This window comes from Dreissena polymorpha, chromosome 7, assembly GCF_020536995.1.
Source record: "Dreissena polymorpha isolate Duluth1 chromosome 7, UMN_Dpol_1.0, whole genome shotgun sequence".
In the NCBI taxonomy this organism is placed as follows: Eukaryota; Metazoa; Mollusca; class Bivalvia; order Myida; family Dreissenidae; genus Dreissena; species Dreissena polymorpha.
The window spans coordinates 85648547-85665156 of record NC_068361.1 but is presented as its reverse complement, the minus strand read 5'-3'; the positions used below and the strand labels follow the sequence as shown (position 1 = coordinate 85665156).

Here is a 16610-nt window from a genome sequence, read left to right as displayed (position 1 = left end):
ATTCGCTTGCATAAAGTCGGCTAGTTCTGAATCGAGTGCGGTAATTTCGGATCACTCGGACTATTTGGAAGATGTAGGTCAGGGATCATCTCAAAAAACTTATTTTGACTGTCAACAATTATTTTGACTGTCAAAACAAATGATGCATGTATTAAATAAAACATCAGATAGGTTCGTTTGTTTCAGTTTAATAACTGTCTGACAATTTAAAAACATTATGGGGTGTATGACTGTACACAGGAGAATAACGCTGTTGGAAAGTATTTATGTTTTGATTTGAAATGGATTCCTCTGTATTATTGGTTATATAAAACAAGCACAAATACTCAATACAAGCAATTTATTGATAAACTCAAGATACCTTCTTGGGAAATAACATAATATAATAACATTTAACAACAATAGAATCACAATAATGTACAAACTGTATGAAAATATGACATATATGCTTATGACTAGAACATTTTATGTATGACTAGAAAATATGTTTATAACTAAGGTCCTAAAAAATACAGAACTTTATATAAATGTATTTATAACAAGAGATGTGTTTGTCAGGAACACAATGCCCCCTATTGCGCCGCTTTGTTTTTTGTTCATTTGGCAGGTACAGATTATCGCCCTTTAAAGCTTATTACTTCCTTGGATTAGCTTCTTTGACCTTGAACGATGACCTTGACCTTTCACCACTCAAAATGTGCAGCTCCATGAGATACACATACATGCCAAATATCAAGTTTCTGTCTTAAATATTGCAAAAGTTATCAAAAAACTTTAACTAAGGTATTGATTCGTATTTGCGAATTTGTTAAATATTGCTTATATTAAATATTTACTTTATAACATAACATGAAATTACCTCATAAACAAATAATACAAATTTTAGAACAAACGGATCGTGAGTAATTTATCAATGATCGATTTTGAAACGAAATATTTTTCGAATATACTTCCGGCAAATAATGGCTTCCTGAACAAGTAAACATGACAAGACAATAACAAAAGCACTTTTTCATCGATGACAAGGTTTTTATAGAAATGTAAGTGTTCAGTTGGTTTAATATGTGCGTGTGCCCAACATTTGTATAATTCATTTTTCCGATCCCACAAATATTATGCCTAGATCGTTAATTGAAATATTGTTATGTCGACTTCCTTGAAACCGGATGTTTTATGCCCCACATGTTTAACTGGTTACTGGAGGTTTCGGCGAAACACCGGTTCGGCGAATTGATTATAAATAGTAGGTGTTAAACCGGTCAATTACTATTGTAGTTGATTGCTCAAATCAGCGCACGAGGAGCAATTAAACAGTATGCATGAGTATTTAATCGTGTGAATAAAACAAAGGAAAAACAGTGTGCAGTGTAATATTTTATTGAAATACCTTTTAACGATTGTTCAACATGTTCATATTCACAAATTTACTTGCAAGTGATTATACATAAAAAATAGTCATAATTACCTTATTTACTTATGCAATTCACCATGTACTAAGGCAATCAATTTGCAAATGATACAACACAGACAATTCAATATACATGAGAGCATAGCTTTTAACAATCTTCGTCGTGGATGGCATCAGTTGTTCTGATATTAGATTTTTTATATGCCCCTGGATTTGCGGGATGTGTATGTTCATTTAGACTGGCTGTTAACATGTCGCCAAACTGTTTTACACTAGCGAAGCATGCTACTTGTTTATTTCTCACACTACATGTCCAGTACGTTCTTCCACTGTGTGTCTTCCTTGCGTTGTATGTGTAGCCGTCACTGCTCACGAGTAGTCGACCATCACGCTTACTGCCACTTTCCACTACTTCGTACGTTGTTGGTACCGCATTGGGAATGATATCATCAAGGGGTCGATCGGGTAGTGATTCATCAAGCGACACATGTGGTCGCTCAATATTTCGGTTCGATATATCGAACGACCGGTCATCTATGTTATTTGACGCTTCTTCCATCCTATCCTCTTCTGGTTCTACTACGTCTGGGTCACCATCAGATCGAACAGTGTTTGGGACAGTTCCCGGATTGGAGAATTAGGTATACTTGTATCAGGGGGTATTTCGTCATACACTGTTGTTGACGACAATTGACGAACCTCACTGTCCAAATTACAATCCACACAAGACCACTCCATGGTCAGTTGTCCACTTGACATCAAGCGGTACTGCTCAGATGTAATACCGGTGTCGCATTAACGATGTTGCCACCGACCACAACCGTCACAACTTACGGCGTGCATACGCCGAGGCACATTTTTCATGCATTTTATACAAGGATATTCATTCGGTTTACGGAGGTTTCGTCACACTGCAGTTTCGTCACACTGAATTTACTGTAGAAACCGGGTAGAGGGTTCGTCACAATGGTAATATATAGGTGTAATATACAATACCGGGAAACTTTAGCACCTTTGATTGACACCTTTCTTCTGTTATCAATCAACATGTTGTTTTTTTTCTTTTGTGTTAAATTCGATAAATAAAGTATTTAGTTAGTATGCACATGCAATTAAATGACATAATACAATGTTGATTATGATTCACAAAAACCATTTATTCAAATACAAAACAATATTACACAATACATTAACATAAAAATCTCCTCAATAAACGGTATAATAATATACTTACCTTTACACAACACATACATTTATTTGCAAACAATATTACACACACAAAAATGTGCATATAAAACATTAAGATACAATCAAATACAAATCTACTCAATAAACGGTATAATAATATACTTACCTTTGGCTTTACACAACACACATTTATTTGCAAGCAATATATCACCAAAAATAAATATTTGCATATAAACATAAAGATACAATCAAATACAAATCTACTCAATAAACGGTATAATAATATGCATACCTTTACGCAACACATGCATTTATTTCCAAACATCCATGATTGGATTTTGTGGTTGCAATGAAACAACTCCCCTATTATATACTCTTGTTTAACAGACGTTATTTACTCTGTATGTATAAATACACACAGTTTGTATAATCCACGCTGCAAATTTAAGCCAACTTCTTTAATTGCCAATTAAAGGCGTGTGTCGCTAATTGATTGTTTGCAATGCACTAATTAATATGTTTGCACTATCAAGTAATCAATAATTGAAAAATCTTATAATCGTAGATTGGTAGTCGATAGGGTGTGGACGTGTTTTCATGTGCTCCACAAATATGTGTTTTATTCATATATTACGCGCGCAGAAAAAGTTGATATTATGATAGAAAAAAAGATAATATGCAAAGTGTAATGCAAGTGTTACATTTTTCGCATAAAATCAACAGTAAAGACAAAAAAGTTACTTTTTAAAGCATATTTATTAAAATCATAGGACATTAATTATTGCCTGTTACATGTTAATATATTTCTATTTAACTATAAAATAACACTGACAACATCATATTCAATTGCAATATCATTTTAATCTATACAATATATCAGTGTGACGAAACCTCCACTGCCCTCCTTCATAATATCAGTGTGACGAAACTGCATTGTGACGAAACCTCCATCACCCATTCATTCGCCATGATAGCTAGAACAAACATAAGTGACCATGTCGACCATTTATAGAAGTCAGCATAATATGACATTCATCACTAGATACCAAACTGTGAGCTGTTTTCAGGTGATGAAATTTGACAGCCTCACTTGAGCCAAGCGTTCTTTATAATAAGTGTGAAACAATATCGCTAATTAAAATATACAATTTGGATGTGATAGCAATGCCGTACATCGATCTATTCACACCTATTAAGTAGTTATGTAAAGGCGTGATCAACTATAAATCATTTCGCCGAACCGGTTTAACACCTACTATTTATAATCAATTCGCCGAACTGGTGTTTCGCCGAAACCTCCATAATTCTGTTTAACTAACGTGTATGGAGTTCGAGTACTCCTATTAATATGAGGTCGATTTACATTTAAGCGGGGTAGCTTACGTCTAATTATTTGGACTAGGAGTTCGAGATGTGACATAAACATGTTGTAATTTGTTTTAAGGTAGCCAATTAGTCGTCTTTCCGAGTCCTATATATTTCAAATGAACAATCAAAGTGTTTTCCCTTTTGGTAATATAGTTTATTTTTTGTAATTGTGTCATTTTGTGACTATAATGAGTACTGTATTGCGAGTAGATAAGTAATTTTGAAAATGAAGGTTCACTGGTAAGTCCACCATACTTAAAGTAGTTCCCAATTATTGTGTTCACTTTTGACATTTTTTTTTTTTTTTTCTTTTCCTTATTTTAGGATTGTTGGTGTGTGTTGTGTGGACTTTTCATTTGTAGTACCTAACATTAAGTGTATACAATATTTTGACCAAAGGAATTTGTTCAATTTAACTCCGTTTGTTATTTTGATAATTTCATGCATGCGCTGTATATTTCTTCAAAAGCAACATTTTGCATCATATTTTTTTTATTAGCATTTTCTTATATGTTCTACAAGTGTTAACGAGGCTATTGACTTATAAATTGAATTTATTGCCATAATATTTATTGAAGTATTTCTATGTGAAGAATACGCCTTTTTACACTTTACATGAACCTTAATCGATCGAGTGCTTAAAAAAACCGAACGAACAAACGAATACATCAATACATCAGTCAGTTAACATTTTGAATGGTAATTTATATTAAATATATGTGTGTTAAATTAAAATACTGACCATTCAGCTGAAAAATACTTGCTCACCAGTATACCTAATTGGCTTTCCAACGGTTCATTTGTAAATAAAATTGCATGTATGCCAATTATGTTTTGAATATGTTTTGAAATACATGTTTCGTTTAAAGTTCATGCATTCAGTTCCAAATAAGAGCTTCTGTGATTATCCAATACCCAGTTGCAACTCTGAAGGCCGCATGTAGATAATATCTAGGCCGAGTTCGAAAGTGGGTGACGCATTCAAAAATGAGGTCAATTGGTAAAATCTGAGGAAAAGCCTACTTCTTGAACCATTCCAGAGGCCATATTTATCACTCAGTGTTGATAAATCTTGGTCTACATTTGCATCTAGAAAAAATACTAGGCTGAATCTGATTCTGGCAAAGGTGCATTTAAAAACTAGGCCACCACGTCCAATACTAGAAAATTGTTGTTACCACTCTAGAGGCAGTTAGTTGTAAGTTTTTTTCATCGCGTTCATACACAAAGTCTTCCGGAAAATAAATATCCGCAACATTTTTTTGCTTTAGTTCATCCTTTAGATCATTGTGTACTTTACTTGTTATCAAATAGCAACACAAAATCTGTCTTATAGATTAACAAGTCTCAACCAGCACGGTGTGCTGAGCATCTCAAATGCAGGAGTCATATATTATGTGACATCAACAATTCAAATCTCGACGACATAAACAGATTGTCATTAATACAGGATTGAGTGGAGATGGGTCCATAATTATACAGTCAGTCAGTGTAGCTTCATGAATAGATAAACTTTATGCGTATGAAACAATAACATAAATACACTGTATGTTAGACCAGTTTGATCTGAACCCGGCTTATGAGTTTTGTAAATTAAATTATTTTATTGTAGATGGCGAATGAATACCACTGAAAGGGTCATTACTCGGAGTCAATGTTGCAAAGAGGAATCTGACATTCACAGTAATTAACATCGTGTTTATGCTTTCCCATCAACGAAATCACCACTGAGCAGTGGATGTTATTTGAGCAGGATGGCCTGCAACACCAACATTTTCACAGAAAAAGAGACCAATAACTGGATCAAGGCTTCTATAGCACTGAATGTGACGAGGGAAGGACTAGCTAACTTTCTGAACACACAATTACAGAATGTACACGCAGTTGTTGGTAGAAGTTGTGGACTCTGTCCGATTGAAAAACTCATACCTTGTCCCACCAACCCATATTGTAAAAAGATCAAACGAAATAATTGTGCTTTTCACAAATCACAGAAACCACAGCCATGCCCAACATGTGACAATGTAAAACAGAATATCATATTACTGCACAGATACGGTAGACCTTCCTTGAAGAACACTCGTGCGGAAAAGTGGGCACTAGACTATTGGGAAATAGGAAAATGCTACCTCCCTCCAGACGGATATAGCAGCGTTTCCTCAGTCTTGGAATCAGATTTCAATGGTGTGATAAGCATCATGTTGAATTGCCTTCATTTCCAGACATGTCTCTCCTCATCATTTCTTTCACCTCCACCACCTGATAATCAATGTCAACTAGAAAAGGTAATATATTGTAAAAGCATGATTAAAATGCTAACACGGTTGTGTGTAAATTTATCAACTAAAATTCAAAAGTCATCTACAAAATCTGAAGCATAGTTCGTGTTATTTAATTGCATTTAATAAGTTTGTAACACTGCATAAACGAGTATATTGCCATCATATGCAAAATTAGATAACCTTACCACTTGTTCAGTTACAATGATGTTTTCTCATAGGTCCGTCAAATCGGTCGAGAGGTTCGTCATACAGCCAACTGCCAGGTTACAGATGCTGACCTGCAGGACTATTTCCTGACACTGTCCACGCTTCTGGCTGACCCAATCTGCTTACAACATGATCCCTCAGCAATGATAGCATGCACGAAACTAAGAGATGTAAGTCTAATGGACCCCCGTTTATATATTTTCATATTCAAAACAGTTTGTTATATCTTTTACAAATAAAAGTTAAGTGCACATAATTTTACAATATTAACAATTAACACAGAAAATACTAATGCGTTATAGATGTTTAATGAAATACGTTATTTACCCACCAAACGGAGGCATTAGAAACTGCACTGGTCTGTTTGTACAAAAGAACGTACAATTTAAGGCCGCCCCGTAGCTCTTCCTCTTTAGCTGATGATTTCACTTTAATATTTATAACTGAAAGACCTTAATGTTGAGATGATCTTAAAAGACTACATGTATGTTTGACTAAATATCAGCCTATTGTATACCATATAGTATATTATCACATGCTATACCCTGTTTCCCATGTAATACAACCATTACATATTTTTTTATATTGCACATGTGTAATACAACATTTTTAAGCGTTTCCATTGGTCTAGTTTTCGTTTATTGACCAATCGCATTTTGTTATTTTGCTTAAATGACGTTGCAAAGTCAAATGACGTTACGAAATGTAAACAACATTATGTTTGCGTAAATATTTATTTAATTTGCTCATTTAAAAGCATGTGATAAAAAGATCTGACACTCGTTGTGATATCAACTTGTCCAAAGGCTCGCTTACTAACACAATTCCTGAACTCGTTTAATAAAATATGGTATGATATGACAACTCGTGCCAGATCCTATATTTATTAAAAAAAGTTTATACTCTAGCTCTTTTTCTCAAGGCAGATTTCGCGAAAACATTTGCTGCAAAAATACCCGAATGTATCAGAAATCTATATGGACTGATTGTAGCTGCAACACATTTTGTGATTAGGTGTTCATTGATAAATGTGTCGACGCAAAGTGCAAGATGCACACAAGCAAAATGTTCACAAACAATTTGCCAAAACCACAAACTGTTATCATGTAAAATTACTATAGAGGCAACATATGGACTTCGATCATTATTCAAATGTTTTTTACATTGATGTTCATGTAAAATCGTATTATTGATACATATGTATATATTCAAACTTATATTTTTGACGTGGATTCTAATGTAACAAAATGCAAACATTGATATGAATGATAGCTGAAAAAAACGCAAACCGTATGAGGTATTATATATTTCATGTTTTGCTTTTTAAACGAGTGTACAATATAAGAGAATTATCAATCTTTATCATTTCATTTTAGCTAGAGTCGGATCATAAGTTCACTTTAACAATAGGTTAATTACATATGTGAGTGTAACACTGTACATGTTAACCAAAATATATCTTATAAGACAACATTAAACATTAAATAAAATTTAAGCCCTAAATGTAACTAATTTATAATTTATAATGTGTTTATTTCAGTTTAAGATCGCATTTTCTTTCATTTTTAGTCGTTTTAGAGAGAGATTTTTACCCGTGAATCCACAACACGTGAAATATATAATTAAGACAACTAATGAAATGATTACATGATCTCGCAATAAACAATTAAACATGAAGCAGTATTTTGTACACTATAGTTGGGCATATTGAATATATTTTTTGCAAAGGAAAAACACAACAACATTTTGGTATGCTTGCAGTTGCAGAATGATAGTATATCACTCGACACATTGGGTGATCTGTTGAAAGAGGCATATCAAACGCTTAACGATGCGAAAGAGGCGGGCCAACGTTATTCTGAAATGGCAGAAAGATCCTTGTCAAAAGGTCTAAAACGCTTGGAAAACGCGATTCAGGTTGGGCAACAACGCCTTGAAAGCAAGACGAACATTGGAGAGCAACGCATGATAATGAAGACACACACTGTAGAAGAAGGGATTCAAATTGCATATGAACGCTTTGAAAGCATGATACAGCTTAAAGAACAACGCCTTGAACACGAGAAAAAGGTTGTAAAACAACGCATTGAAAGTAAGATACACGAAGTGGAACAATGCATTGAAAGCGATATGCATGATGGGATGCAACGCATTGAAAGAAAGATACGCAATGCGGAACAAAGCATTGAAAGCAATAAGCATGATGCGATACAACGCATTGAAAACAAGAATCAGCTTGTAGAACAAACCATTGTGCAGAATGTCATTGGAGAGCGCATGAAACATGAAGCGAACGAAACTTCAAAAGCAGGCTACGAGCGAGTCGTATCAGGTTCGTAAATAGATTTTGTTTGCTAGAATGCTTGTCTCAATATAAGAAATACCCTATATGTATGTTTATAATATAAACTAACCATATTTATTCTCAAATTTGGACAAATAATTTACAGTGTATGTATACAAAGGCATGTCTTGTTACATAATTAAGCTTACATGACTTGTTTCAGCTACACATTTCACATCGTTATGTTCTGCTTAAGGTATTTTGTTTGTAAAAATTCAATATGTATGCAACTACTGATGGTATTCCTTTGGGACTTTACATATGCCCTTTGTGAGGTAATCTAAAAAGGGTCATTACTCCGTTTTGCAATAAAGCTGAATTGTCACTTTTTCTTAAAACCAAATTAGTACTGATAAACTGTTTTTGGCAAAAACTTTATATCGCTGTATGTAGGTGTACCAATTACAAAAATACTTTATGGCAGCTTACATCCTAGTTAATTGTTTTTGTTAAAGATCAAGGACTTTAAGATGTAAGTTCAATCTCACAACATGTGCAATCTATTATAAATACGTCAGCAGAATAATATCTGAGCCCGTTTTATAGGAATCTCTTGATGTCCGACAATTATAACCTTGAATATTTTATTGAAAGGTGCAAGCTGTACTTTTAACTCTCCCGTGGTTGAAATACAATGGTTGAGGCATGTAACAACTCATAATCTCTGCAAATAATGCATGTATTTAATTAAGACTAAGCACTTTGCTCTGTGTTGTAGCTTTTATTCACAAACTTCGCACTTGTATTAGTAGTAATTATGTTATGTCCCTGTCAATTAAGCAGAATCATTCCCCATTTCTTATTAATACTTTAGGTAAACTTTTGCATGCACGAATTATGTTAGGCTAAGGTTTAAGTTCAACTAGTTGATATCAGCGTACCTTCTTCGATTTTCAAAAGACTTGTCATAAATTCCAAAGCGTGTACCAGTGACTAGAAATTTAGCAGAGTTATGCCGCGTCTTATACTACGGAGTTCAGAGTGATGTTCATATGTTAAGAACATATTGATGAAACTTACATCGGTTGCCCCTTGGAACTTAATATACTTTTTTCCAATTATTACTAACTACAGGGTTTGGAATCCACATTTTAGGAATTTTATCATCGCCTATAAATCTGACCTTGTTTTTAACAATTATACCGTTTGTTTGGTATGTAAGAATGTGCAAGTAATATTTACGTGCAACACACATATAAACAGTTACAATTACTCAATGGCAACTATATTCTAGGTTATTATGCCCCCCTTCGAAGAAGAGGGGGTATATTGCTTTGCTCATGTCGGTCGGTAGGTCGGTCCGTCCACCAGGTGGTTGTCAGACGATAACTCAAGAACGCTTGGGCCTAGGATCATGAAACTTCATAGGTACATTGATCATGACTAGCAGATGACCCCTATAGATTTTGAGGTCAAAGGTCAAGGTCACGGTGACCCAAAATAGTAAAATGGTTTCTGGATGATAACTCAAGAACGCATACGCCTAGGATCATGAAACTTCATGGGTAGATTGATCATGACTCGCAGATGACCCCTAATGATTTTCAGGTCACTAGGTCAAAGGTCAAGGTCACGGTGACCCGAAATAGTAAAATGGTTTCCGGATGATAACTCAAGAACGCATATGCCTAGGATCATGAAACTTCATGGGTAGATTGATCATGACTCGCAGATGATCCCTATTGATTTTGAGGTCACTAGGTCAAAGGTCAAGGTCACGGTGACCCGAAATAGTAAAATGATTTTCGGATGATAATTCAAGAACGCATATGCCTATGATCATGAAACTTTATAGATAGATTGATCATGACTCGCAGATGACCCCAATTGATTTTCAGGTCACTAGGTCAAAGGGCAAGGTCACGGTGACCCGAAATAGTAAAATGATTTTCGGATGATAACTCAAGAACGCATATGCCTAGGATCATGAAACTTCATAGGTAGATTGATCATGACTCGCAGATGACCCCTATTGATTTTGAGGTCACAAGGTCAAAGGTCAAGGTCACAGTGACCGGAAATAGTAAAATGATTTTCGGATGATAACTCAAGAACGCTTTTGCCTAGGATCATGACACTTCATAGGTACATTGATCGTGACTTGCAGATGACCCCTATTGATTTTCAGGTCACTAGGTCAAAGGTCAAGGTCTCAGTGACAAAAGTCGTATTCACACAATGGCTGCCAGTACAACGGACAGCCCATATGGGGGGGGCATGCATGGTTTACAAACAGCCCTTGTTGAAATTGAAATAACTGAGCTGACAATGTCAAAGCTGATCTTGTTCTTCATTTATATAATTACACTTATATTCTTATTGTTAATATCTACAATAAAATCCCAACCTTTCTTGTTTTATTTAGTTCATGTGAGCTTATAAACAGCAATTTAAACTAATATTTAATTTTGAAATGGTCATAACGCAGGTAATAGAGACCGAGCCACGCACTAGCTTGTTTAGCTTTAATGTGTATTTTCAATTAATGCAATTAATCAATGAAATATTTTTATGAACGAACTATCTATATTTAAGGTACATGTGAACTTACCCTCTTTTTACGATGCTGCTTCAGCATTGTCTAAGTTATGATACCATGAACAAATTCTTCACAATGGCGACCCATGTAAAAGACCGAGCCAGTCCGATTGAGATAACTCGGTTTTTCTAATTGACATACCTCGCTGATTTTAATTTATAACATTCTCTGACTGCAGAGTTGTCGTTCATGCCTCAACATACAACAATGGCTGCGCCCATGAGAAAATATTGCACTTGTGTCAAAATTTTCTTACAGCATAAATCGGCTTGTTTGGCTATTTAGAAACTGTCATTTAGGATATATGAGTTATTTATTCACTAAATCTCCGCTAATGACAACAATGGATGGAATTCGAAGGATATATTCGATGTGAATGAAGGACTTTCTGGATCTTGACACGGCAAAACTAGCATACTGGTATCAATTTAAGTCACATTTGCTTTATATATTCTATTTGAGCATTTTGCGACTTATTGATTGACTATGATACCCGATATCAACATATCATATGTGATTTGCAGATCACCAAACTGTCCTGAAATTCAACATTGATTACAAACTCTTTACTTACTGGTTTGTATTCTTTCTTCTTTCTATTTTAGTACTTGATTATCATTTTCAAGTTAAATGAACTGTGCCACAGCAAAAGAGACATTAAAGGATGTCCAGTCATTACACCCCCAGACATTACACCCCCAGACATTACACCCCCAGACATTACACCCCTAGTCATTACACCCTTTAAGCCTGGACATTACACCTCTCAAGGTGTAGTCATTACACCCCCAAATATATTAACACAATTGACTAGATTACTAAGCCTATAATGGGGCATACTTCAATTGATTAATAATGTTCCTGCTTTAAATATATTATATATCATATCATATATGATTTTTTTGTGCCGGGTTCCTATGCTTAAGTCAATATTAATTTGTGTTTCAGTGATGATGCATATGAGTTGAATAGAGTAATTACCATAAAAAATCAATTTTGAACTTAAAAAGTAATTATTATGAACCTACATTTAAATAAATATATTATGCCCCATCAGGTTTGTCTGTATGTCTATCTTAGGTACATGTATCTAGTCACTTCAGCATCTAGTTACTTGGCACCGTAAAAAGTGCCACTTCGGCACTCGGGTTTGATCAGTTCGGCATTAACAGTTAGTCACTTTGGCACTGGTATATTATACCATTTTTAATTTATGTTCAATCAGTTTGCAAAGTATATACACAAATCGTGTTGCCAATTAAAGTAGGTGTGATGTATTTTTCCTTGGTTGGCCAGATCAAAGTTTAATAGCAATTAATAAAAAGGCCAGTTACTTGATAAATAAAAGAGTTTGGTATAATTAGATATTAGCACTTCGATAAATTGCTTGTTGTTTGTGTATATACTAGATTTTGTTTGTGATGGAATTTTTAGCTCGACTATTATATATGAAATATATATAGTGGAGCTATCCTACTCACCCCGGCGTCGGCGTCTCCGTTCCGTTCCGTAAGCGTGCAAATGTTAAAGTTTTCGTACTACCCCAATTATTTTCATTGTCCCTTGACATATTGCTTTCATATTTTGCATACTTGTAAACCAACATGACTCCAACCTATAAACAAGAGCAGACAACTCTATCAAGCATTTTGTCATAATTATGGCCCCTTTTCCACTTATAATATGCAGCAAATGTTAAAGTTTTCGTACTAGCCCATTTATTTTCATTGTCCCTTGACATATTGCTTTCATATTTTGCATACTTGTTTACCAACATCACCCCAACCAAAAAAGAAGAGCAGACAACTCTATCAAGCACTTTGTCATAATTGTTGCCCCTTTTATACTTAGAATATGCATATTATTGATAAATCTATGTTAAAGTTTGCGTAATACCCAAAATATTTTCTATATCCTTTTACATATTGCTTTTATATGTTGCATACTTGTTTACCAACATGACCCCAACCTATAAACAAGAGCAGACCACTAGTAGCTGTATCAAGCATTTTGTCATAATTATGGCCCCTTTTACACTTAGATAATGATTACCGGAATAAACCCCCTTCGGAAGAAACCCCCTTCCCTAAAAACGGCATAGCGGAAGAAACCCCCTTTCACATTTTGCATACGCGGAAGAAACCACCTCGCTAGTTTTGCATAGGCGGAACAAACCCCCTTCAAGTTTTCAGACAGGCGGAATAAACCCCCTTCGTGTTTTCAGAGAGGCGGAATAAACCCCCTTCCTAAGTGTTAAGTCTTTCCCGCAGAGGTAGTAAAATCCTGACTCGAACAATTCCCCAATATATCCGTTTCAACGCCACTCTTTTACTGCATGCTTGCTACTTTTCAAGTTTATATTTTCATTTCCCGATAATCCCGTTTATAACATTTTTAAAGCACTTTCTTTAACACAAACCTTGCTATTTTTTCTCTTGTATCAAATAAATTTCGGCATAAGTGACTATTTATAGACTTGATGAAATATTCCCTCCGAACATGCATCAATCCCCTGACTAGTTGTGTGCTTGTTACAACGCTCAATACACCCACGCTTTCTATGCTGCATAAATTTTGTGCCATTTTTATTGAGAAAAAGAGTCAACACAAAAAAGAATTTACACTGCAAAAATATTTCAACGTTGCGGTAACATTTACATTCGGAAGTGTGTTTTGTATTAAAAACGCGTTAACACCAACTTACAGGAGTGTGTTTCGGATTTACAGTAAAGAAATGTACCGGCCGTTTGTTCACAAGTTGTTAATGAAGTTGTTAATGATACACACTAAATATTCAATCTGTGAAACTCAAACATCGTTATCATGATAATTAAATGAAGGTGCGAAAATCTGATTAAAGGAGTGTACCGGCCGTTTGTTCACAAGCTCTGAAGAATTAATCAAGATGGTAATAAAACGAATAATGTATGAATGGGCCGGGGAAAGAATTATTATTGAAGGATAAAATAGACAAAAATAGAATGAAATATATTAACATTTATGTACAAAGATCAAGCAAGCATATACTAGAAAACATCAAACAAATTGTTGTTGCAAAAAAGGACACGCATTTAATGATGAAACATGCATATATTTACATTTATTTACAAAGATCTCAAACAAGCATATTTTAAAAAGCAATAAACAATTTGTTGTTGAAAAAAGACACGCATTTATTAACGATAAACAGGCATATATTAACATTTATTTACAAAGATCAAATCATTCCCTAAAATCACACAATTATAGCCAAATGCTAATGTAATTAAACAAAACTGTACATAACTTCACACCAGCCGCAAAGGCGCCGATCATGACACAACTTCTAATCATTATCTACAATAGCCGGTACATTAAAGGACCTTTTATATAATTAAATGCAGGTGCGAATATCTATTTCCAAACTGTTATGTGCTGAGTAAAGAGGTGTACCGGCCGTATGTTCACAATTTGTTAATGATGAGATGCTCATGTGAATTTGTCTTGCACTCGTTTCAGTGAGATTATACCATATTATATGCGTTAACTTGTACTAGATTGATAAAAATAACAAAAACACAAAATTAGCGCCCAGAGCCGATAGTGACGAAGATATTTCGTACATATTTTCCTTCAATAACCGAAGCATTCGTCTTAAAAAAAAATTTGAATCATGCAATCATGCTTCCCGGGAACTTTCTGAAAATGAAAGTGAATTTCTGTAAACAATTACCGTGCCTTAGAATGTAACTAAATCGTCTGGAAGGGGGTTTGTTCCGCTATGGAAGGGGGTTTCTTCCGCCTATGCAAAACTAGCCAGGGGGTTTCTTCCGCCTATACAAAACTAGCGAGGGGGTTTCTTCCACGTATGCAAACTATGAAAGGGGGTTTCTTCCGCCCTGCCGTTTTTAGCGAAGGGGGTTTCTTCCGGAGGGGGTTTCTTCCGTACACCTTAGATAATTGAAAATTTTGCTTAAATTGCCATAACTTCTTTATTTATGATCACATTTTATTATTACTTTGACAAATCAACACTTACCTGAATACCACAATGGATTCCACCCAAACATAACCCCTCGCCCCTACCCAGAATCCCTCCCCCCCCCCAACCTCCCCCCCATTTTTTTTTAAACATCATCTTATAAATTACCACACCCCACATTATACCCCCCCCCCAAAAAAAATATTTGTTTATTCCTTTTTTTATTTTTGAAAGATGGCCTAATAAATTATTGAATATGAACAATTTCCCCATGATGGCTTACGTTATACTGTCAAGCACTCGAATAGTCGAGCGCGTTGTCCTCTGACAGCTCTTGTTTTAATTAGCGTACTATTTATTAATGTACTTTTGTTTGCGTTTATTTTTTTGTTACCGTAGGTTTCTACGTATAGCGCGCTCCCGTGTATATTGCGCAGGCTGTTTTTTAAATTCAAAATTAGAGAAAAAAATATTTAAAGACATTAAAACCACCAAAACGGACCGAAAATGGCTGCCATTTTACTATTGCACAATCCAATAATCCGGGGCATTGGAAAGCTTAATTAAGCATTCAAAATAGGAAGCGTCATTATGATTAAGAGCATGGGTTGCATAGCACTATACTTTTCTGACAATTTTGTAATTTTCTAGCAAAAGATTAACAGTCCACGTGCATTTCGTGAAAAACGTGAGAAAATAAGAATTAGTGTACATCGTGTGATTTTTCCTCTGGGAAAGCATGGGCATTACCGGTAAATTTGAATGTCGCATGGGAGACAGGGATACAGTTGTTGAGGTACACCATGCACTGTTAAACGTTTAATATTTATACACACAAAATGCAATTGCATATCTTCACGTTCTCAAGTGTCAATTAGTGTCTCAAATGTCAATTAGTGTCTTAACAAGTCGTGGCACATATTACTCAATAACATCTGCCAATTAGGAAGTGCAAAATGACCCCCTTTCACTCCTACCGTTACCCACAAAAAAGACCTTGTTCGCACCTACCCTTGCCTGCTCTCCGGAATGTCGACAACAATCCCCATCGAATTCATCAATAAAGAAGTGTAAAAACACAAACAAAGAAATGTCTGCAAGTTTATTCAAACAAATTTATTTTTGACCCAAACTTCTTCTACCGCGTTCATATCTACCAGTAGCGACTTCTTGTTGTTTCGACAATTGCCCCTCAGTCTGTACGAGTATCGGGTGGTAGTTTTCTGGATAAAAACATGGCGGCCATTTTGATAATTTACGGCCACAACATATTTTTTACCAATTTAGCAGCCAGGATAGCGTTGTATCAATGT

At 35.1% G+C, this 16610-nt stretch overlaps 1 protein-coding gene across 2 annotated transcripts in view; it reads left to right on the top strand.

Moving 5' to 3' along the window:
• Positions 1 to 915: 915 nt before the first annotated feature.
• The window catches only part of LOC127837562 (uncharacterized), a 77269-nt gene continuing 61574 nt past the window's right edge, over positions 916 to 16610 (top strand). The window contains exons 1-4 of one of the 2 annotated variants that reach the window (XM_052364755.1): positions 916 to 1040; positions 5577 to 6249; positions 6465 to 6623; positions 8215 to 8785. In XM_052364755.1, the coding sequence (XP_052220715.1) occupies positions 5719 to 6249; positions 6465 to 6623; positions 8215 to 8785 (1261 nt within the window). In that variant the 5' untranslated portion in view covers positions 916 to 1040; positions 5577 to 5718. The remainder of the gene's footprint in view (positions 1041 to 5576; positions 6250 to 6464; positions 6624 to 8214; positions 8786 to 16610) is intronic. The other variant, XM_052364754.1, reaches the window with a different exon arrangement.